This window comes from Falco rusticolus, chromosome 4 (assembly GCF_015220075.1).
Source record: "Falco rusticolus isolate bFalRus1 chromosome 4, bFalRus1.pri, whole genome shotgun sequence".
Lineage (NCBI taxonomy): Eukaryota > Metazoa > Chordata > Aves > Falconiformes > Falconidae > Falco > Falco rusticolus.
The window spans coordinates 15,531,077-15,556,242 of NC_051190.1; the positions used below are offsets into that span (position 1 = coordinate 15,531,077).

General features: G+C 43.3%; 1 protein-coding gene across 24 annotated transcripts in view; it reads right to left on the reverse strand.

Moving 5' to 3' along the window:
• The window catches only part of CADPS (calcium dependent secretion activator), a 220,847-nt gene that overhangs the window by 33,908 nt on the left and 161,773 nt on the right, over positions 1–25,166 (reverse strand). For 13 of the 24 annotated variants that reach the window (XM_037383062.1, XM_037383087.1, XM_037383065.1 and 10 more), the window contains 7 exons: positions 23,592–23,698; positions 22,316–22,324; positions 17,736–17,892; positions 16,606–16,747; positions 9,783–9,929; positions 6,430–6,585; positions 3,336–3,483 (listed from right to left, as the gene is read on the reverse strand). In XM_037383062.1, the coding sequence (XP_037238959.1) occupies positions 3,336–3,483; positions 6,430–6,585; positions 9,783–9,929; positions 16,606–16,747; positions 17,736–17,892; positions 22,316–22,324; positions 23,592–23,698 (866 nt within the window). The remainder of the gene's footprint in view (positions 1–3,335; positions 3,484–6,429; positions 6,586–9,782; positions 9,930–16,605; positions 16,748–17,735; positions 17,893–22,315; positions 22,325–23,591; positions 23,699–25,166) is intronic. The other 11 variants (XM_037383085.1, XM_037383086.1, XM_037383078.1 and 8 more) reach the window with 1 other exon arrangement.

Consider the following 25,166-nt stretch of genomic DNA (forward strand, 5'->3'; position numbering starts at 1 on the left):
CGACTGCATTTTCTGCATGTGTGGAAGACAAGGATTTAGCTAACTGCTTTCATTAGGTAAGTCAGGAGCTTTGATTAAAAAATGGCTACCTATATTCAAAATGATACACTGTGAAATGCGCTGACCGATGCGCTTTCAATTAAAAGCTTGTTTAAAAAGCAAGCAAGAGGCCTGACAGAACAAAACTGCAGCTCTGAGCGCAGGAGAGGATGCTGCCGGTGCTGCAGCCCCAGCTCCACCTCGGGAAGATGAGCCTCGGCCAGGATGGAGTCGGAGAAGGCGGCGGTTTGGAAAACGACTGCCTGGTGCTGCTTTCACAGATGCCTGGCTCGTAAACCAGCATTTCTAACAGCTCCTTCTACACCTCTTGTGAAAATGCTCAAGGTTAAAGATCGCATAGCTGGTTTGCTTTACCCAGCATAGCCCTGGCTTTCGATCGAGTTCATCGTGGCTTTCTATTAGCTCAATTATTACAATCCATAATCAGTGCACTACAATGATTCAACTTGACTTTATGTGATGAGTATCTTGCCTTGTCATGTAACAGATTGTGTGTACGTTGTATTTCTCTAAGGACCATCTGACCTTAGATATTAAATAGAAACATACTAGACCAACTGAGAAACATTTAATACATACATTTATCCCCTTAGATGTATTAAAAATTCAGAGGAAAAATAAATATTTAAGATGGTAAAGTATGTTTACCAAATGTTTTAACAGCTGCCTTTAGAGACAAGGAAATGGAAATGAAATGATGGGTGTTTGTTTCACAGGGTAATGCTCGCAAAATGCATTCAAGTATCTGTTAAAGTGAGTGTAACTGAAGGTAGTCGTGGAGGGAAGGTCTTTGGGGTGGGAGAGAAACCGCAGGAGCGAGGTCAAATAACGTGTCGAGAGAGTCTCTGCCCACATACAGCTTGGACTGTCAGAAAAATCGGCAGTTTGTTGCTAATCAAAATGTCTTCTCCAGTTAGGTCTGGGCAAATGCCCTTGCCCGAGCACCATGATGGGCAATGTGAGCCCTGTTTGCTGTTTTTGAGCTGCCTGCAAAGGGAACACGTATTTTAGGAGCCACGTGGTGGCTGCGGCACTGATGGAGGGACCCGTCAGCGAGTTGTGCCTGTCTCCCCTGCCCTGTCCACCCCTCCCCGCTGGGGCTGCAGGCAGCCCTGGCCAAGCCATGTGGCTGGCACACACCAGGGATGGGGGGACACAGGGACTCAGCGATGCACAGCCCCAGCTCCCCAAATTGCAGAGTAAGACACAGGCTCATAACCCGAATTCTCATCCCTCTGCTGTTTATCTGACTGTCTCATCATTCCTACTGGGGACTGGAAGATGCAGCATGGCATTTTGTCCTCCCCTTGCAGGCTGTAATAACAGGTCTATATGTTAACTTTTACCCCCCACAGCACAACCACCTCGGCACAGAGGTTTTAGACAGCTTCAGGAAGAGGTAGCTGAAATATGGAGTGGCACGAAGGAATGGAGGGGGAGGTAGTAACACTCACGAAAAGAAAGGGAAAAAAAAGGGAGGGTGTATAAAATACTGCAGCCCTAAATGGTAACTTATGCACCGACAATTTACATCTGCTTTACAGGTCTATTAATTCAGCTATCTGTTAAAAACCTCATGCCCCAGCAACTGCTGCTTGCCACAGGAGTCAGGCTGGCTCCAAGCTGCCGTACCAAACACCTCCTTGAAGCAGCCCAGGCAGATCTGCAGAGCTAACCCCGCTGCAGCTGGGAGCAGCAGAGAAACAGCTGCGCTGCCGCCTGCTCCCCTCTCACTTGCAGTTTGACTCAGGCTGAATGTGCGTTGTGACTGATGCTCAAAATTTGGAGGAACCTGTGGCAAGCAGAGCATCACAAGTTCCCACAGAAAAAAGCAGCAAGTGCCTGGTCATGCTATATCCAGACACGGCTGAGTTATCAGTCTCATGCCATCTGAAGGCTCAACCTGACACTTTTCTGAATGCAATGAGCTTGCTTTGCCATGCTATCAGAGTCTGCTTGATCTCCAAAATGTCCCTGCCCCCCAGGGACTGTGCTAGTGTAATGCACAAGGGTTTGATCCTGGTTTGCAGTGGAGAGCATTGCAACCACAGCCCTTCCTGGCTGACGGGGCACTGCCAGGGCAGATGTTGCAGCAGCTGCAGGCTGAGGGATCTGGGGAGATAAATGAGTATGAATATGGAACAGAAAATGTGAGGGAAGTTCATGTCCAGGTCTGGAAAACAATAGCCCACTTAAGATCTGCTGCAGCTGACATGGAGGACAAGGGAAGAACCTGATGATGAGCAGTATGAAACCTTTCTTGTAAGGTGGCTGCCACAAATAAAATGTCATAACTGAAACATGTATAAGAAAGCCAAAAAGAAGAGCTGAATCTAATCCAAACACCACTGACATCAAGGCAAGGACCCCTGCTGCATTCGGTGGCCTTTGGAGCAAGTCTGCTCAGTAAACAACTTAAAAAACCCCAACAACTTGCAATGATTCACTGCAAAATCTGACCATGGAAAGTTGTAGCAAAAGGGCTTATCTAGCAAATGCTGACAAGCAGCAGGGTAGGAAAGCCAAACAGTATTTGTGAATTTATTCTAGACTGGTATATGAATATTTAATTTGGCTTGAAGCCACTGTAGCAAAATGATCATTATGATGCATTTAATCTAGTCCAATTTACCATGTCTATCTAATTCATAGATCATGTCACAGAAACTTCAAGTTGCAGCTATGGCTTCAGAAGAAAAACAATATCAGCAATTGATTTAAACAGGTTTTGTTTGGAAACTTGAGTCATTAAGAACCTGGGAATCCAGGATCCTCGAGTGTGCTTATTATAGCCAATACTCATGGAAGTCACAGCTGCTGGAATTTCAACCGGCTTTTGGAAGTTATCTATTTTGGTGTTTTGGTGTGTTTCTTTTTTTCTTCCTTACAAGCATCACAGCAACAACTTGGCACTTCTGTTTACCTTATGTTTGTCTACAGAAAATAGTTACATACAGAAAGTGTGTTGCTGACATCTGCTCCAAGGTGCAGTTAATGACTCGATATATATGGTCATCATGCATCAACCAAGCTTAAAAGTTACCTTATGCATACCACAGCCCTTGCAAAAAGCCACTCCTAAAGTGGCAGGGACTCCGAATGTCTATATTCATTAGATTTATTTGAGAGCAGCCCCCTGCATATTCATCCACACACACTATACAGAAGGCTAAATACACAACTGATACAACATTTCTGAAACGAGCACAACAGGAGCTAGGAAATCTCATGACATCGCTTTCCAAAGCTGTGAAAGGAAGAACCTGCATTTTTACCTCTTGGCCCATTTCCATACTGCAAAGCTTTGTTGACTGAGCTTTGGCATCCACCATGACATTAAACATGGTGCATATTGATTGAGGGACTCGGAAATCTGTTGATCGGCTGGTTTTCTGCAGCTTTACTTCAAATGCAATCCTGGTTCTGTTAAGGAAAATAGAAAAAAGACATTACAGTTCCTTTTAAACATACTGAGGCTAATAATAATAATATTAATAACAATGTGAAACAATACGGAGAAGAGCCTGAGAAACCAGAAAGCTGAATGCTCCTGGGAGTGCTATAGTGCAATCGTTACAAATCTGCTTTTACTGAAAATGTTTTTCCAGTTTAAAAAGAACCCCGTTTTCCAGAATATACACTATTTATAAAGTGTGCAACAGTTTCAGGGAAACGATTACTTTCTCAGGCTTGATAAACAGTGTGATGATGTTACAAACACGTGTCAATGCACACCTATAATTTGGTTGCATTAGCATTACATCAGACAAGTAGCAAGCCTGATACCTTAAAGGAAGTTCCTATTGCCCTGTGATATCAACTACAAATAACAGAAACTCGTTCATCGCTTGACTAAGAGGACATTAGCCAGATCATTGCATTTTTACATCTACATGATTGTATTTGCTGGCTGAAAGTTCCTAACTGTCTCTCTGGTAAGTTCATAGAAATGGTTTTCCTGAACCACACGCATTCACCAGAACACATCTGCTAAATGTGCATGGGTGCAGTCACACTTGTAGGAACACATGCACAAGCATCGCATGAGCCTGCACCTCGCCACTCTCCTGAGGCTTCATGGAGCTCAAATGTGACATCCCTGGCAGTTACAAACCCTGTTACACCAAGAGCTTTGCTGGGACAAAGACTGCAGAATGAGATCCCGTGTTGTATCTTAAAATACCAAGGCATCAGTGACTCTAACAAGGGGGATGCTCTGCAGTATGGTGGGTACTGCCTTGCCTTTCTTTGGAGCCCCTCTGCAGATTCCGGAGGTACTTCACTAGTCTAACCTAACAGAGAACAATTATCACATCAGACAGAATCTGCCAACAAATTAACATAGGAGCTTCAATTTAGAAATAACAAATAATATCAGCTGCAGCTCAGGAATAACTCTGATTGTGAATGATCCCCCAAGGGTTGTGTAAATGAAAACTCATTTACAAACGTGAAACTCCCCTTCTTGGGATAAGATCTGAGCAGGTACACAGGTCCTCCTGCCCGGATTTATTAGCAAAACAGGCCTTCCTTGGAGGGCTGCTTTCCTGACAGCACCAAAATACAACCAAGTGCGGAAGGCGGGGTGGCTCCTCCATGGTATTCAACAGTTCAGAGACAGACGCGAAGAAAAATGTTGTGTCAAACCGAAATTGCTAAAGAAACCTTAGCCAGGCCCTGTTTGCAGGTGATATAAATAGGGAAGGCAGCATATTGGTTTACATCAGCAGTGGCATTTGAACTGATTTAATTACCAGTGCCAGATTTAGCCTGGACTCGGGGACTAGAATCTTGATAATTACTGAAAGGACCCAAAATGACTGGGATTTTCCATCTCCTTGCAGAGATGAGCATGTTCCTACTTACTTATGCTCAGAACCATTATATATAGGCATACCATTACAAGCTGGGCCAGGTTTTTACAGAGGGGCAACATATTTGTAGAAAGGTTGAAGCAGTTGGGGAAAAAAACAAACCCAGCTTTCAGGCACACAAGCCTTTCTTCAGTTGTACCTGGAAACTGGCTCATTTTTCCCAGTTATCTCAGCTGTGCTAACCTGGTCTGATTTCTGTAGGACATCACAGCTATAACTGCACTGCAGGTGCAGCAAAGGTGCCTTGGTTTCAATAAAAAAAAAAAAAAAGAAAAAAAAAAAAAGAAAGAAATTAGATGTTTTGCTGGTGGTGCAGGGGCAGAGCAGAGAGCAGAGCTCCAGCACTGGGTTTGCTCCTAAAGGACAGTCTGACAACAGGAGGACAACTGAAGCTCAATGTTTGTGCCAGCCAAAGGACCAAAGATGAGCTGCTGCAATAAAGGGTGACTTGCTTGAGGCCAAAGACGTCATGACCACCTCATTGCACTTAAAATGTACTGGGGTTTATTCCAGAATCGTAAGACAGCTAGCCTTGAGCTGTCTGCCTTCCAGCGGGCGAGTCTCCTGCCTACATCTTGGGGACCAAACGTGCCTTCTCCTACGGTGACACTGCACATCCAGACCATCCAGACTGTGAGGAACATATGAACAATAAATGCCACGCTCACACTTCCAGAGTGGCCAGGCAATTGTGGTACAGAACAGCCACATCACACATTGCAGCTAATATTAGCATGTACCAGCTGTATTCAGCACCCATTTTTCCTTTGATTTGTCTCTTTGTCTATTAATTTCTGCACAGTAGAATGCAAACTTCATTTCTTCCTCCTGCCTCATCACCTCTAATGCCAGATGGACATAAATTACTGTGGAAAGATTGGAAATTTATAGCCTCAATGTTTTACTTTCAGAATGACAGCTGCCTGTATGTTTAAAAGTTTTTGAAAGAAATCTCTCTGTTTTGGAAGACCTGCAGGTGAATATCCTGTAATGTGGCTGATGATACAACAGCTTTTCTCAGTCGGCGGCAGATGTGAAACCTGCATGCCAAGCTATATGCTATCCCCTTTTTTGGATCACTTTTTGGCTTGTTTTTTTCATGTATCTGTGTTTTATAGGTGGGTGCTGGGATCTTTCTTAGGGCTATGCCTTCAGCACTCAACCTCATCGACATCAAACTGCATTTACAAAGACTTGACCTCACACAAGGCACCAAAAATAAGTATCTACATATAAAGCCTGAAAGAGTGGGTGATTTATTGCCTTACTGTGAACATGCACTCTCCAGAATCTCAACAAAGAAGTGCTTGCCTGGGAGAGTCCACAGCTCACAGCAATAGGGTGGCTTTCCACCACACCTGTGCTGGGCAGAGGTGAGCTGGGGTCACTAATAAATGGTGGTTGAAGCGAAGCTTCATTGATCAAAAGACAGAAAAAGCATTGCATCCTGTGAGCTCCTATGAGAAACACAACTGGTTTGCTCACGGGCACCTACCTTTTCACGCAGGACTCGATCATGTCACTTGCCATAAGCTTCAAGCGTTGCTCCAGGTGTTTTCCAAACTCCTCCTCAGGCCAGTGCAAATCCCGAATGAAGGTCTGTAGGGCATCAAGTTTCCAGAACAGATCTTCCGAGGTGCCTGATCCATTGCTGGCAGGGCAAAATGAGAACAAAAGTCATAAGTGGCATCAGGCTCTTTGTAACCTGATGTGGAGACCATTCCTGCAACAAGTGTAGAGCAGACAGTAGTTTCATACACAGGACAACGCTGGCAATCTCCACCATCAGGATTTTGAGTTTTACCATACAGTTGCCTAATCTATCTTGCTGTCATCACCCACAAAACTTTCCAGACCAGATGAGTAAGACAACATTATGAGTTACACATATTAACGGGAAGAATGTGTGTATGGTAAAAATCAGCCTTAGTTAATAACCACATTAACATATGTGATTATTAAGAATTAAGGCTAGAAACTGTGGTAGAAAATCCTCAATCAATAATAACTGCCATACCAGATTGTATGCAGTTATTAAGATTTAGGGTTTCATGCAATTCACCCCCCTCTGAAATATATCTTGAGTTTGCCTTGTTCTCCCCAGTGAGGCCCCCGTTTCCAGGCAAGGGACAGTGCTAACAAGTGGTGAGCGAGGACACGCTTTATCTCTTAATCAGCTGAAAAAAAATCAGGGTAAGTCAATTGAGCTAAGGGCACTAGACATCTCATATCCAGGAGTTCTGGCAGGATTGACCGCTGCACCTTTTCACAGATCTGCCTCTTGCAAAGGCATCTAATAGGACAACAATTTTCCATTTTTTAAGATTTTTTTTTTGCAACATCTTTGGTCTGCCATAAAACTCTGAATTTCTCTCCCAGGCGTATATTCTCATATCCACACCCCTGCCCAGATGGAACTCTTTGGTCCTGCAGTGTGTAGCTACACCGGCTCTTTTCACAGTATAATTATATCTCAAACCTCCACTTACAGAATAAAAATACAGAACTGGATTGCGCTCTGTTCGTGCAGAGAAATTTATGCATCCATAACCCTTTTCTCTCCCTCTCTGCTTCTCCCTCAACTTTTTTTTTTTTTTCAGAAGAATTACCAAAGGAGCTTCAAGAGCTTCAACCCCCTCCTCGCATACCACTAATGCTAACACGGTAATTTATAAGATATTTAACACACCATGCATTACCACTTTTGCTGACATCATCTATAGAAACAGATGAGGGAGGGTGTTTCTATTGTGACAGATGCCAGCTGCATTGAGTTAATGCTAGAGGAGATCGGAGCTAATGCAGACACGGCTACTGCAAGGTGAGAACCGTTGTCCCAACATGCTAGAGGGGTCCTGCGGGGTCCTGTGCTAACAGAGTTCACGAGATCAGGAATGAATTGTCTCGGTTGTAGGAGAAACGTATCTGACACTAAGCAACAGGAAACATGTCCTTGATGGAGGGGAAGGGTGAGTAAAAGGAAACCAGGGAGATGAAAAGATAAAGAATCAGGCATTTCCTTTAACCAGGGTACCAGCCTGCACAACAGTCTCAAGTGTTCGTTCACCGCCAGTTTTTAGTTGCGCCTGGTTCAAACCTGTGCTTGGGTATAAATAGCTTTTAACAGTCAAACCCCAGTTTTGGAACGGCATGAATTTGTGGTTTAAATTATTAAATACATACAAATACAATAATTGGTATTTACTACAGCAACATTAAGACATCCATTTGGTTTCAAAATTTTAAAAGTATTATTCTTGGTCTTTTTCTCACTTTTGATTGGGGCTCCATGCAAATAATCAATACACTACATTATTTCCAAAATGAGCTGTTAGTATTTTTGCTTGTGAGCACTGCAATTGCTCTAATCACGCAGGCAGCTTGCAACATACCATCAATGGTCAAGCATTTTCAGAGGGATTATCCAATTTTCTGTCATGACATGATTCTTATCTTTTCAAGGCCAATACCACAAAGCATGCACAGAGAAAGATTAAAACTTTCAAGTACTCTTTACAGACAACTGCCTAAGCTAGCCTTTAATATAGCCATCTTAGCATGAATATGAGTTGTAGAGCTTTGAAACATCAACGAACGTGCTAATATTTAAAAAGTTTTAAAAATCTGTTAAAAAATATCAAACACCAATGTTTGCTTTCCTTTGGTTCGTTACCACTGCCCTGCAATACAGCCCACACCAGGCTAGTGGCAGAGGCATTTTGGTGGACTCCAGGTGTAGATGTAATCTACTGTTTCAGTAACAGCAAAGGGGGTAGTTTTGAGGGGTTCTTCAATTTAAGTGAGAAGGTAGGGAAAAAACAACGTATCCGTGCAGTGCTGGCTGAGACCACCCCATGCCAGCCCTAAATAACCCTCTAGGAATTTAGAAGGAGAACTGGCAAGATCTCAACTCCTGTGCTAGGACATCTTGGGTGATGAGCTACCTCAAATGATGAGGATTTGGGTTAAGTCCGCTGTATACCACCCTCCACACTGCTTGGTGGCTGAGACTTTAAAGGCAAATCTGACACTTTTTTTTATATACATACATACATATATATATATATATATATATATATATATATATATATATATATAAAAAATCCGTGCTCAGGGTTTGTGGTATGTCCCCCCTGAGCTCCACCTGTGCATCCTGGGATGCTCCAATGGGGAGCTGGGAGCACAGAGCCCAAGGCTCCTAGAGATCAACTGCTTTGACATCATGTATGATTTTCCAGGCCATAATCTAAAGCTCATGTTGAAAATACCTTGCTTTAGTTGGTCATGACATTATTCAGGCTGTAATGATGGCTATGGAGCTTTCATTACTCTCTGGGGCCTCCAACATGGATAAAAACTGTTGCAGGGTGTTCCTCTTTGTTAAACCATTTCATTAAAATCAAGACAAAAATTATTATCTGGGAACTGCGGAGCTTGCATTAAATAAAATGCATTTTTAGATCTACATCTGGTCCACAGAAATTGGTTGACTGGCATTGAAACTGGTTCATCCTCTCTTTTGGACAAAACTCTTTGCTGAGACACGTCATGTCACATTGTGAGTTCTGTGGTTTGTATGTTGTTCAGACCATGTCCCATTGTTGACAGCTATTTTGTAAAGCAAGATACTTGCTCAAATTCTCAGTGGGAGTAAGACAAATTTTCAAGATTTATACAAAAAGCCCTCAAAATACACATGCCAAAAATTCACTAGTGTCTCATTCAGAAAACGTCTAATTAACTGTATCACTCTTTAAAGTTTTATATAATGCACAGAAACAAACAATACATATCCATGCCAAGATTACTTTAAATTTAAATGAGATCTAATTTGAACTGAATACACACTCAGAATCATAAATAGCAGCCATCCATGACGGTGCAGAAAAGCTAGGCATTTGTGGGATGCCTAGTGGGATGTTAACTGGTAGATTTGGTACTTTAGGGAGATTCACATTTGGTAGATTCACATTGGGCAGATTACTTGTTAAACTCCTGTGGAAGAAACAGACAGAAAGAAAAAATACCATAACAGTGACAATGCAGATGTAGCAGAAGCACGTGACACTCATAAACAAATCTGCAAAGTTCACAGCACGACGACAGTTAAAAAACTGAAGCAAAACATTTCAGAAAGAAGCATGAGTATGGAAGCTAAGTGTACTGGGTTTGCAGTCTGCAAGTTACTTAAAAAAACCCAAACAACTAGAATGAAAAGAAGAAGAATCACGAAGTAGCAAATTAACAGAGTACTCAAACAGTCACGGAAAATAACTCCACTTTCAAGTCCTGATACGGTTTCAAAGTGCAGAGAGCAGCCTTTCCTAGGAAAAATCTCTCTCGTAAGGGAGTGAGTCTCAGTTCCTTACACACTCAGGTTGGATGAAAGAACTAAACTGAGAGATCTGCTAGGGAATTTGGATTCAAAAGAATAAGCAGAGAGTTTGAAATGCCAGCCCTGCAGAAGTCTGTAGGAGTTTTTCTTGCCACCAAATTCGATAGAGTCGGGATTTCACTCCAAAACCTCTCTGTTTATCTACTACTCTACAAATAGCAAAAATGGGCTAAATCCAGAGCAATGAAATGGTGAACCACCAGGTTCTTCCTCAGTGAAGACTCCTGCCTTGATCCTCCCTTACATTCCTGGGTGCGAAGAAAACAGGTCCTGCAGGCTGCCCAGCTCTACCCATGTGCACTGTGGACAAACTGCACTGAACAAATCCAGGACTGGTACGTGAATGTGTCTTGGCTGGAAATAGGGCATGGGGCAATTAAGACATTCAAAGGTTAATTTATGAAGCATTGGGTATCATGACTTTATATTGAATTTATATTAAATATATATTATATTGTCAGACATGCCACTGTTATGCAAATAGAGAGCTTCTAAAAGTGGGCCAGTGGATTAATTTAATGCAACACACTCTCCTGAAGCAGCGTGTGGTGTAACGGCACTGCATGCCCGAAGTTTGCAAAGCACCTTGACCTATTTTACTGGGCTAGGTCTCTAGATGTTATAATTGGGCTAATTCTGTTTTAATCACAGTTACATTTTACATGCAAGATTAAAATGTCACAGGGTTTGGGAATCAGCATAAGACAGCACTCAGTTACCCAACTCCCATTTTCCCTGCTCACAGAAAAGTTTCAGAGGTGTATCTTTCAGAGGTATATCAAAAATTTCTTTCTTAATCCAGGTATGCTGCATGGTACACAATCCATAGACGGTTTTACAGTCTCATTTGAAGAACAAACCTGGATGCTTTGACACGGTTTCCCCTGAATCACTATTTGGGCTCAGTGAAAATGGAATTAGGACATCAAGATTTCAGCTCCATCCTGCACTGCTGAAGCTACTGAAATCTTTTCCATTGATGTTCACGGGCACAGCTTCAGCATTGAACTTCCTTGCTCTCAGGGACCACACTAGGACATGCCATCTTAGGGGGTCCCTCCTGTTCCCCTGTACTAAATCAGCTACCACACAGGCAGCATTATCTGGACTCTTGGACACTATGTCTTTCAAGGCATTTTAAAATGTTAGCAACCTCCTTGAGTCATATTTTGAACTCTATTTCTTACTGCAAGTTTTACATATCAAAAGCCAAAGTCATGGAATTGAGCTGGCTATACCAAATAAATGTTTCCTAATGCAACAGAAGACTTGAACTACATCTCTGCAACAGCTCGGCTTGTCATTGGCAGCAAGTCTTAGGGAATAGATGTTATCCTTATTCTCCCTTTGTGAATAAAATCCCTTGTCAGGGAGAAAAACCACAATCCAAAGTCTTTCTGGTGAAAGAAAAAAAAAAAAAAAGATGCTCTTGTTTTCTTTTGTTTCTATGATTCTTAGTAGATTTGACTTCATGCTATCTGCTTGTTCTCTTTGTTAGGCAGTAAGCAGACACTTCAATACGAGAATTTACTAACATAACAAAGCTGCCCATTGTTTCCATTCATAATGTATCTGCTATTGAGTTGATATGATTATTGAATGAGACACAGACTCCATGGTGATTGAGAGAGTGTTAAATCTTCAGAAATGGCAGTGCATGTGGTTAGATACTGATATGGAATAAATAAAGAAATAGCAAGAGGTGGACAACATATAAATGTATAAGGAAAAGCAACTTAAATAACTTAGCCAGATGGTAAATACATAAATCAGAGGACCTTTGGTTTTAATATTAAAATTCAAGAAGTGACAGTGTTATATTAATAAAAACACTGTATTAATAAAATATGACTTCTAGAGTAAACAGTATACTATATTCACACGGAAACATATTTCTTTTATACAACACATTATTTTGCTGATGCAAGGATATGTTGCAAGAATAAGTTAGTACTCTTAAAAGAAAACAAAACAGCAAAATAATGGAGTATATTAACATACAGTAACTAATTTAAAAAATATTCTCCTGAATTGACATGCACAGTTTTGCAGGTTCAACCAATCTAATTATCTGACTAACAGTTGCAGTGAGACCTGTAAAAAATTATTAATATTACCAACAAATGTTCCAGCCTGCAGTTGCTCAGACCATAAAACTACAGGTCCAAGATGAGAAACTGTTTCTAGAAGCCAGCCATGCCTATTTAATATAGATGGCTAAATATAACCTCAGCCATCAGGCAGGGAATGTGGGCATTTGCATCAACAAGATGAGGGCTGTCTGATTTAAGACAACTCAGCTTCAGGACTGGATCCGGATATGTTTGATAAAAGACGCACACTCTGGAGCTGCACTGCTTGTTTTCTCGGCTCCTTCTGATTCACCCCTGTTTGTGTTTGTTAGCTGCGTAAATGGCTTTCACCTGTACTGTCTGTGGGGAAATTCTCAGTGCAAACAGACTGGCAACATAGCCCTGGACAACATCCCAGTGCTCACACTGCACTGGAGCACTGATCACAGAAAACAAGCCCGGGTGCACCGGGGCTGCTCCTGTAGAGCTGCCCTAGTACTGACAGGAGGGCAGAAAAATCACATCTTTCCACTGAGTTGTCTCCTGGCTTCAGAACAGAGCTAAATGAGACCATTGTCCACACTTAACTGCGCAGTTCCTACAGGATGCCTGACATGATTTAGTGATGGAAGATGCAAACGCCTGTCTCTTCCATCACTACAAACACTTACTACCTTACTGCCGAGGCTGAGCAAATGCTCAAGAGCAAATCTTTTCACAAAAGCCTTGATGTGAAGCAAAGAGCTTGATCGTGAAGTAGGCAGTCAGATCTGTGCTCTTCCTGTGACTGACACCCAGAATAGTAACAAAAATACTCATTTTCACTACAACGGTGCTTCTTTTAAGGGGAAACATTTTTCGCTAGCATTTCGTAGTAGCACAACCTTATAAAATGACTAGTATAATCATACTGAGTTCTTATATTTATATTAATGATACACTTATAAATAGTTTGCAGAGGGTTAGTGAGCAGTTAATAGATGCTAAAGCCAGGACTAAGCGCAGTAGAGACAACCATAGGTCAATGAGTAATGTCCTAGTCAAGCAATTGAAACTGGTTGTCACTGCACTGGCTTTAACATTTGCTCAGGAAGATCTTTCAACACAGACACACACACAGAGACACACACACACACACGTACGTATCTGCTGGCTGCAAGATAAATCAGTGTTCTCCGAGAAGCTAGCACGAAAAAAACCCCATTGCAAACCCTACTTATCCAAGACCTCTCAACTCACCAGAGAACAGACCTACTCTGTATCCTCCGTATTTGGATGACTGTGCGAAGGACAAGCGTTCCGCATTTCTCTGCGTGGATTCATACAAGCACACCAGCTGCTCTAGCTATAGGGCACGGACCCCCTGCAAATTCAGCAGCTCTGCAGAGGCAGATTACATAGCCCTCATGAGCACATTACATCGATGCTTTTTCCCCCCATGTTTTCAATACTTAACAGTATCTCTCTCACTGTTTGTGATTTCTATACCTAACTCCTCGTAGCATAAGGTGCAGAGTATTCAGCAATGAAAATAGAAGAAATACATGCTTGCAAACTGCCATCTGGTCAGGTTATGGAGGGCTACATATTTCAGCCTTGATTGCAAGCATGAGCACAGAGAAACCCTTTCAAAAGACTATGTTGTAGAATAATTTCTTGGTTAACAGGGAATAATGAGATCTCCTTCTCCTAATTCACTGTAGAGATCCAAAGCAGGGCAACAGTATGCTTGGTGGAACAGGCAGCCATGATGATCTACCTTTTCTGGCCATCCTGAAGGCCTTTCTTCAAAGCAGAGGAGAGCCAAGGGAAACATACTGCAGCGTTCCCAATCCCCAAAAAGCTCTTCTGGTGAGGCAGCAATGGAAGGCCATGACTTGGGTGGGAATTGGCTGGTCGAAACTCTTGGAGAATCAATGGCCAAAAATTCACCTATGCTGCAGTATGGACATGTGGCATGAGAAGGCAGTAGATGCAGGAGAGCAAATCAAACAAAGTCTCTGACCTGAGTTTTTCTGCAAGTTTGCTGTCGATCAGACAAAGAGGAGCAGGTGGTCTGCCCAGGAGGCAAAAGATGAAGATGCCTTAACATTTAGTTCTGAACAGCACATCAAAAATGTCACAGGATCCTAGGAATGACACCCCTCTTTTCCCTTACGCTGTATGTGCCACCCTCTGCACATTCACTGGTGCCTTCCTTCACCGGGTCACGTTGTGTTAAGCCAGCATGTGCAACTCGCGCTTTTGTGTGTGAGACGCAAGAGCAAAACTCCAACTAGTGAAAAAACCCCCAGAATGCATCTTTTCACCAGATGGACACAAGCTTCTTGTGAAAAGCACCCACTTCCCTGCTGGAAGAAATCAGAATTCTAAGTTCCCAAGTCTGTAAGACAGATAGTCCAGCCTGGGCTTTCATTGGAAACTGCAAGGCTCAAACACTCTGTAACTGGAATTCCAGAAGGGAATAAGCATTACAAAAGAACTAAGAAAAGGTCTTTTGTAGCTATCAAAGATAACTTGAAGATGATAGATAATGGCATACCCAGGGACAAAGCACTTTGGCAGGCAAGTACCACAGCCAAGTACTTACAGCCATCTATAGTTAAGCCACTAAAGTCAATAAAAGCCAAAATGATGTCAGCTTCTGGCAAAAGAAGAAAGCAGAACAAATTGCTTATTGACTGCTTGACTGAGGCGGACAGGTACACAGAGTTGCCTGCTTCTATTTCATAACAAAGAAATACAAACATACTCATTACTAAAGCAGAGCTCTGAAACTAAAGTTAATGCTAACTTCACAGTGCAATTCTGCTTGAAGGAGTGGCTGTAAAAATGGCATTCTCCTACTCGAAAGATCTATTTCTTGTATGTTTTCTGGGTCACATCTGCTTATTTGAAACAAGATTTTTTAGGATTTTTAATCCTGTTAGCCTGCAGACCAAAGACAGCAAATGGAAAGTGAGAGAGGCTCCTGAATGCCTGCCACTTAACCCCACTCAAAACAGAGGGGATGATCAGGTGTCAAGAAAAAGCCTGAGATTTGGCAGGCAGAATCCTTACGGATGCTGAGGATACACAAGAAAGAAAGGAAAAAACCTGGGTACTCAGACTCCAGGTTGCATATGGGAGGCTGGCTGCTGAACAAAATCTCTTTTCCTTGTAAACGGAACATATTTGGTGTGAAAAGCCCTGAAAGACCACACGTTCTTTTATACAGCAAACCTCTGAGAGTGCAGTGCCACTTAGCTTTGCCTAGAGAATCACAAAAAAGCAGGGAAAATAGTCTCTCCAGAGGTCATTTGGTCTCAATCCCCTGCCTAAGGCGCTGCCAGACTCATGTTGTTTCCAAAGGGTCGATTTTTCTCTTTTAATACCTTCATTGGAAGGAAAAGTCAGTTCTCTTCCTTCGTGGGATCTGACTTGGCTTTTTAGAGCAAGCGTGACAGGGTTCAGCAATGCCTCAAAACCTGTGAAGTAACAACAGTAATCCAAAGCACATGCCACATTTTCATCATTTACCAGCTCTTGAGTTCAATTTGGGCTTCTTTTAGGCTACTAACTTCTCGCTGGTAAATTCCTAGTTCTCCAGATTTAGTAACTGATTCTGCTTGAATCATCTCACCCATGTTGCACTGTGGTTTCTGCACGCCTAATCCTACAGGCGAGGAGCTGGGACCCAGCAGAGCTGCCCCGGGACACAGGGACACGTGCAGCTGTCAGCCGCGGGGCTGGCACGAGAAGCACAGCGCTGCACTATCCCTCCGCGGGGTGGGTGGAAAAAATGAGTCTTGGGAAGAGTAAGCACAGCAATGACTCACACAGGTTAGAGGGCTGGACTGAACACAGTGAAGCAAGGGGTTTTGTTCTGAAAAGGAGCTATGTGAGTTCAAAAGCAGCATTGGAAAACGCCTTTTAGAACGGGATCCAAAAAGCCACGCCAGCTAAGAAGGTTTTCACATTTTCATGCTTCCATGTCCATAGGCATACAGTTCAAACTGAGGCAGCAATGCATTTCAAAAAGCCAATACCGTTTCCCTCATTAACTTGAAAACCCTGAAGAGATCAGACCTTCTATTTTTAGCATTAAACTAGAAAATCCAAAGCACTTTCTGCATGTCCAGTCTAATGTTTGCTAATTCATCTCTGTATGAATCTCCATCCATTTGCACCCAAATTCCGATTGTATCAAAGGAGGTTTCCTTACTTTACTGGCTCCCATGACTCCCGCTCAAAGCCCCTGTGAATTGACTGTGCAATTGAGGACTCCATCAGATCGACATATCTAACAACAAGTGGAGCAAACAGGTCTTGGAGGTGTTTGTGGAATTTTCCATTGCACAAATTATCTAGAATAGATAAATAAAAGTATAGTAAGACACTACTGTTACTAAAACCTCTGTAACAAACCACAGCGCGGCACTTCATTACACAACGAATTTGTCAGCAAACAGGGAGAAACTTCGAGAACATAACAGGAGCTGGCGTCAGGCACCAGTGTTAACGACAAAGACAGCAGGAATGGCTTCTTACTCCAAACAAATAAACAGATAACAAATCTTCTTTTCCATTAATGTCAAACTTACAAATACATTATTACTTCCTGCGAATAAAATGGATGTAAGAAATACAGCATGGCAAACATTATGGCTTTTGCAGGTAGGAGAATCATTTCTTTGGTTACTCGCTACTATGATACTGAAAATTGCTCTCTGGAGATGAGTCCCTGGCTTTTTCCTGTGGTTTTAGAAAGCTAACTGGGGCCCTGGTCCAGGACCTAACTGAAGGCGATGGCAGTTCTGCTACCAGCTCCCCAGGGAGCAGTTGGGCCACCTGGGGGATTGGCAGATCCTCAGGGGTTTTGGAGGCATGGCCCCATGTGCTTTGGAGAAGAGCCTTATTTCACAAAGCACTACTCTTCTGAACTACTCCCCCTTCCATTTACTTTAATATTTTCCTCCCTTCAGTAAAATCTTCTAAAGCAGGGACTGTCCTACTCCATGTTAAATATATGCAGTACACACATATAAAACAATACACACATTTAATGACAGTGAGATAGAGTACCTAATTCCCTGCAGGCAGCTATTACCAGAAGACATGAGAAGATGAAGCAAAATAAAAGTTCAGCTTCTCACCTTTGACTGAGGCATTTGATTTAAGGGGTGTCTGTGTGCTTTTTTCTAGCAGAAATGGAACAAATTCAAGCTGATGCTAAAAGAGTATGTCCTGTAAATCTCTACCCATCCCAGTTTACTGTGCAGTACGGAGAGGCTGAAAATATACAGTAACCTGAGTTGCCCACTGAAAAAGAAACAATCAAAATACAATACATACAGTCACTACGGAGGGAATCGTTTAGAAGCTGAAAGAGCGGAAAGCTGTCCCAGGTGTCTGGGGGTTGCACCTCTAACGCAGCATCCATATCCACTGCAAACAGTGACAGGAAGGTCTCCGCATGCTCGACCATTAAGTCTGACCACCAAGCAAAGGCCTTCAGAGTTGGTAGAGAAAGATAACAAAGAAGTATATTAGTTCTAATAAAGTACAAGGAAAGATGTTAGGCCACAAATCTCAAAAAAAAAAAAAAAAAAGAAAAAGAAAAAAAAAGTGCATCCCATGGAAACTACCTTTATTGTAAAGAGAACAGTGCTTTCAAGTGCTAGCCTGCACAGATAGTGCTAATCACAGGAATTAGGCACCGCTATTTTAATCAAAAGTTTCTTTTAGAGGATCTATTCAGAGCTCCACCATAAAGGCATGCAGGTGTAATGCGGCAGAGAAGGTTTTGTCTGTTCAATTTACAATAAATGACTTCATTCATCTGTAATTATGCGGATTATCAGAAAAAAATTCAACTAATTCTTGTTCTAAAGTATAGAAATTTGGGAGTTTCTTCACTGTGCTTGTGTGCTTTCTGCTGTGTTTTTCAACAGTTTAAATTTCATTCAGATTCACTACTTCCATTTGTCTTGAAAAACTAGAAGCCTAAGACATGAAAATCTGTCCTAAATCACTCACACTCTCCTTTAGAGATATGTCAAACATCACCAGTAAAAGTTATTACAGCACTGTTCGTTTTACATGGTTAGCTATACACATCCATAGAAACACACTACCACCCTCATAATGCTACTGATCAGGAAACCAATTACAAAGCTCTATCATCAACATGCCAAGATAAAAAAAAATAATAATCTACGGCAAGCCTATATTTTCACAGAGGCAGGAAAAAAATATATCTAAACTTGAAAACCAAAAAAATATCATCGAAGTAACTCATTCTCATGCACGTGAGTCCTTAAAGTTCACTGTATGGGCTCTCTGTCGTGACATTCACATCATACATGGCTCAGATGTGAATGCTGCAAACGCATGCATGCGTGTTTAGTAATCACTTCTGGCTGGGAACATGCAATATGAGAAGTGCTGTTGTTAGGCCCATGTGCTGTCATTTTGAAGTGATAGGAAATCACTCAGTGACTTAAAGGATCTAAGAAACAGCTTTCCAGCACTCTGCAAGAAAAAAGAAACCTCTAGCATAGGCACAAGACTGGAGATGAAACGGAAAAGACTGGGAATAGATGGATCAGTTTGAAGAGGAATTGCCAGTCAGGGAGGGGTATTTTTTGCAGATTTTAGCAGATATGAATAAGCAGAATGGACTTTCTCAGGGTTTGGTTTTGATTCGCTGATGAAGAGCTGCACCGATGTGCAGAGCACAGCTCCAGCTGCTGTGTCGCTTGGCCACGGAGATGGAGCAGTGCCCCCAAACCAGGCTACTGACACGGACCCCTTCAATTCTTCCTATTTCAGCCTGACTTCTCAGCTGCCAGTGATATTGGTGGAGTGTCTTTGGGACTATTTCCACTCCTTCATTCCCCCATAATGAGAAGCAGACTGACATTGCCCTGCTATTATCCTGTGAGTTGACAAGAAGCCAGTATGAAGACATAGGTGGGTTGGACGTGGCACTGGGTGTTATGTGCCCAGAACACATCCGAGATGTAAAATAACCAAAATAACTGAATAATCCCCAAACTAATCTTAGTATTGGGCCCATCCTGGCATGGGGGTGAAGATGTGGATGAGGTGGGCTGTGCCATGAAGGCTTTGGTGCATCCAGGGCAGGCTGGGCAAACGCCATGCCCGGAGCAGCAACACCAGCAGGTTAGAGCGTCCTGTGGTCACGGCACGGGGACAAGGTGACTACACTGGGCTCCTTCATCTGCAAACTGTCCCCAGCCCCACGCACACGGAGGAATCTGCCCGGCACCGCTGCAGCAACACCTGCCCTGGGGTGCTTGGGAAGCTTGAGGCAAGTGATGGTGGCCCTGGGCGTTTGCAGAGATGTTGCTCTGGAGAAGCCAAAAGCGAGGTGAGGGAGCCCTGAGGGCTGAGCATGCATGGCAATGCTCTCTGCCTCTTCCTCCCACGTGTGGTGCTGGTGTCCAACCGAGAGCATGGCCGGACACCTGGGAGTGCCGCATCGGGAAGCATCAAACTACTGCAAAACTGCACAGGAACCAAAACCATCAAGACTCAGGTCTGCTCGCAAGGCCTGCTCAAACCTTCTCCCCAGAGTACAGGTGGGGAACGAGCTGACACTGAGCAAGGGGGCTGCGGAGTGGCCTCTCAAAACCAGCAGCGCTCGTCTGTGGTTTTCAAGGAGGGTGCTGGAGCTGTCCTTGATCCGATGTGGTTTCTTTGGCTGTGCCTCTGCTGCCAACAGCCTGCCACGCTGCCACCCCATCAGATGCTGCCCCCAGGGCTGGGGGCAGAGAGCGATCGCTACAAAGGACTGATGGCAATTGGCATCTGGCGGGGAGGGAAAAGAGGGGAGGCCCAAGAATGTCTTCTGCAACAAATCCCAACACAAACACTTCAGAGTCCTGCAATAAAAACCTGCTTCTGTGAAAAAGGAAAAAAAAAAACCCAAACCTATTTTAAAAAGAAAACCATGTGATCATTTGTGGAAAAAAAAAACCCCGCCCAAACGAGTCACAGTTTCCCTTTTGCTGGAAAAGTCAAACTTCAGCTCTGTAAGCCTCTAACTTTAGCCAGGACCCTCAGCCTCCACCTCCCTAGTCCTGGTGAGCAGGACTGCCCTGGTGGGAGCAGTAACACCATACTTTGAAAAACTCCTTCAAGATGGTAACATTTCATTTATTTACCATCTACTTACCTGCTTTGCTTAAAACACAACGTAAAGGGGAAAAAAAGTGTGCTTTCTAGCCAAACACAACTATTGTTGTATATTTTACACATGGATACACATGTATATATGTATGACCTCAAGGAGTTAAAATACATATATACGTATACACATACGTATACATAGAGAGAGAAAACACCAGTTTAAAAATAGGTGAATGCCATCATCTCTGGCATGTGTCATCAGTCATCCAGAGGAAGGGAAGGGAGCTAGGAGACAGCTGATGGGAGAGATGACACAATGACAGAGACCTCCCGCTCTCACAGATTACAGACGTAGGCATGAGGGTCCTGCTGCATTTCTGCCTGCGCTGGTTTGCTTCCTTCGTATGGGTAAGACAAACCCAACTGACTAGACATAGCACTTCTGTGGTCATGATTTTTGAACATTTTCCATGCTCCGAGCATTATTTTCTGGGTTCTCATTAGGGAGTCTGCCTGGATGTCCATGTGGGGGGAAATGGGGCATGTTTTAATTGCAAACACTGTTGGTATTAAGGCATTGCTTCAGTAAGTGGTGCAATTTAATTTTCTGCTGAACATCCAAAGCAGACAGAAGAGTCACACCTTGCAGGTCAAACCTTCTCCAGGTGAATGGACAACGTGTCAAAAAAATTCACCTGGAAGAATTTGAAAAACAAGAAGTGCAATACCTCAGCAATTCTCATTGCACAGCAAGAGCATAATGTGGCTACAACGCGTAATAAAAAATCAGCGATAAACCACCCAGCCTCTCCTCTCTCTCTTCCGCTGGGTGCAAGTCACAGTGTGCAGAGAGCTGGCTGACTGCCGGTCCGCTGCTGAAATGCCACAGCCCCCCTCAGGACAGGGATTCAGTGATGCACCAACAGTGTGCTGGGCTTCTGCAGAGGGATGAATTTCACCCTTCCAGGCCATCGTTCAGAACAAGGGACTGGGACGTCTCCTATCCGTGTTGGCATTAACCTTCTGTCTCTAATCAAAACCTCGTGACACAAAAGCTGGAGAACAGTTCTGAGTCTTCCTCCTGGTGAGGATGTCGGTGGCGTGGCTGGCTGAGTGCGACCAGCCCTGTAACTGCTTCGGTCAGAAGTCTACTATTCCAAAGTAACCTGCATTTAAATAAACAGCTCCTTCCTGGCTGGATGTACTTCCAGCCTGTGTTGGTGATGAGTGGAATAAAACACTCGTTATCCTCGGACAGGTTAGTGCAGTGCCCTCGAGCACCCCCTCACTTTGGTAAAAATGAAGCTTCTTTCACTCCTCACCCCGTATATTCTCTCTCTACATATAAATACTGTATATCCAGTACAAGGCACATACAGACAAAACCAGAGGAAGACCACTACCGTTCTAGGCACTCGTGTAGTACTTAGTCCATCTCCACCACAGTGTACTAGAGGTCGGGTGAATGCAAAACAACAGAGGTAACAACAGGCTGAGGAGAGAGTCCAGGCAGGTAGGGTTGTGTTGGGATGTAACTGCAGCGCTCGTAAAATATACCCATTGCTACATGCATGGACCGGACTGCTATGCCACATTTACCCTCCTCTGTCAGGCTACCAGCTCCGCAAGCAGCCGACTTGAAGTTGCTGTTACATTCCTCGGTCAAAGTTACGGAAGCGAGGGCAACCCGGGTAAAATCCCAGTAGGAAACATGGCACTGAGAGGGCATGCACGAAATATGACAGGAGTGACTCATTTCACTCGGTTTAGTCACATACCTCTTTCCCCTGCCAGGATCATCCAAGATTGAATGAACAGTAGAAAAACAGGGAGGAAATTTAAATATGCAATCAGGCATTAGTTGGGTGTTGTGGATTGTTGTGTATTATCAATAAGTTAAATTATACTGCAAATTTAATATACACTGGAATGATTTGTAGGTGACTGCGACATTATTTATCAAATGCTCTTAATGCAAAATATATTGAGTGTATATATATATATATATGTATTTATCTCAATGGGAAGGAAAAGAGAAAATAGTGAATGAGTGTCACATTACCTACAGTCATAAACAATAACTGTTCACGCTGAATTTTAAAACTATTAACTTTTCAATACATATTCAAGAACACCAGATTTATAGAGAACTCAGGGCTCAATCCTGCCAGTACTTACACGGGTACGTAACGTCACTTGCTTGGGCAGAAATGTCCCGACGTGCTGAGAGCGGGACTAGAGCCAGCAACGTCAGCTGCCTGGGGGGTCAAGTGTTTCCAGGATCAAGTCTCATGATTTTCTGGTCTTTATTTGACTATGACATGGTTTCAGTGGTTTTAAAACATGAATCTTTCCATTAAAGTGCTTTGAAAAGTTAAGAGTAGTTGTATTAGGCCTCAGATAAACCCCAATAATGAGTAACAGAGAATTATCCATCCTAACCTCCGTGACTACTAATTGAGGTACTCCCAATAAGCCCAGGCAGAAGAGGCCAACAGGAGGACAGATGAGTTAATCATGTACCGCAGGGGGCCAGGGAAACCCCTGGAAACAACCTGAACGCTCAGAAAGGAACACAACAAGAATTGCTTTGGTTCGTGATGGTTTTCCTCGCTCCGGCTCCGGCCAGCAGGAGCGGTAAGCTGCTGCAGGGACCCCGCTAATGCTGTCTGGAGGCACAAACTCCTGACATTGTTCCGAAATAGGACCATTCTGAAAAATGGACAGGTTTGCTCTTGTGTGTAGTCGGTGGTGAGTATATTTGGGCAGATTTGTCTCCTGCTGGCACAGTACGAAAGGCTGCGGACTGACGTAGAGGAGAGCAGAACCTAATTCCCCCTTCAGCCCCCCTCCCCTCTGCAAAAGCAATCTTCCCGACCTGCACTTTGCCTTCGGCACACTCCAGCACCACTAGCTAAGAATACATTCGGCTTTTAAAGAAGATAACCCAGCACCAGTTGGGAAGACATCACAGAAATACACAGAGGTCCCAGCAAGCCCCCGGAGCCTGCTGGAGACCTGGGGGACACGACCTCGCAGGGTGCCGCTGCTCACCTCCGCATGGTGTTCTTCGTTTTGCTGTAGGACTTCGATTACCAACTCTGCCAGACGTATTGTATCTTCTAATTTTTTAGCTGGTGTGACTAACCGGCCTACATTTTCTGTAGTACAAGAACTTGAGTTAAAAGGGAGGCAGAATGAAAAGCTAGATGTACAGTAAGTTATTCTAGAGTTTTTTTTAAAAAAAATAAAATCCCATAATATTCTACAGCTTTAAAGATCTTTTCATGCATATGTTAAATGCTTATATAATTAGTACTGAGCAAACCAGAAAGCCACACTCGTTATTATACTATAAAAATACAGTGCTCCAGCTCCAAATTTCACAATGCCGTCAGAGTTGTTTTGCTTTATGGTGACACTTTATTAGCTCAAATAAGAACATCGCATTCCCTAAAGACAGCATCTGGCCACTAACATATGAACGTTATGTATCCTTCAATGTAAATGATGCTATTATCGACATCATGTCTATATGATTTAAAAATTCTTTTAAGCAGATCAATTCAAACAAATCTGTCTGCACTTTTAATAAATTGTCAGACTCTAACAATTTGAAGGTCACCTGCAACTGAAAGCAAAAATTGCAGGTCTGCCTCGCTCCAGGATTTAACTCCACAAGGGTCAAGGATTTACGCATGCTGGAGGGAGTGGAAAGTGGTAAATCCCACTAGGTGTTCATAGGTAAGATTTATATGGGAAAAGAGATGCAACTTTACAGCAAAAACCCTGCAAACAAACCAAAGAGTTTAAATCCTGGAGCTTCGTGTTTAGCTACGTTGAGCTATTGTGCAGAGTCTTCTGAAGACTTTTAAAAATAATTAAATTACATTCTTCTAGGTATTTTATATTGTTAATAACAAACATCTGAGGTGCTAACAATCTGGAACATTTAGAGTATTTCACTAGAAGTACTATAGAGAAAAAGAAAATAATCACATTTTTATTGAACAACAGCTTCTGCAAAGCTGGCTGAGTGCAACTGAGGTTTCTGTGACCTGACACGGTGGCTGACTGCCCTGAGGTGTGCAAAATCTCCCTGCCATGGTTGCCCTGGGGAGAAGCAGAGCAGATCATCTGCTCCCTGGGGATCCACCTACGCTGCAGCACATCACCACGTTAACTAGAGAAGTGTCCCTCTGGTTCAGAGCCGGGTGCCAACCGTGGCTCTCCAGCGCAGCTAGGGCGAAGAACAGCATCACGCTTTGGTGCAGACCTCTGCACCAGCGTCTGTTTTGGCCTCTCCACGATATCAAAGCTGGATAATTCATAAATAGCCCCAAAACCCAAACAGCTAAAGCAGTCTGTGATGAGCAGCATACAACAAACTGCATGTCCCCAGCACAGCAGAACGCTAGCAGTGCATGCGTTGAGGCGCCGTTACTAGCAGCCACCCTGGGATTTCCAAAGGAGCCCAGCTAAGGCAGCAGCCTGGGTCCTGCAAGGTGCTGGCTGGGCATCTCACTCCAGCCTTCTGCTCGCACTAGTTTTTGCCAGTGTTTAGGTCTTCTTTCCCTATGGGACAGAAATTTGTGCTTGCATGCAGGTGGCACTGCTCTGCTGGGTCAC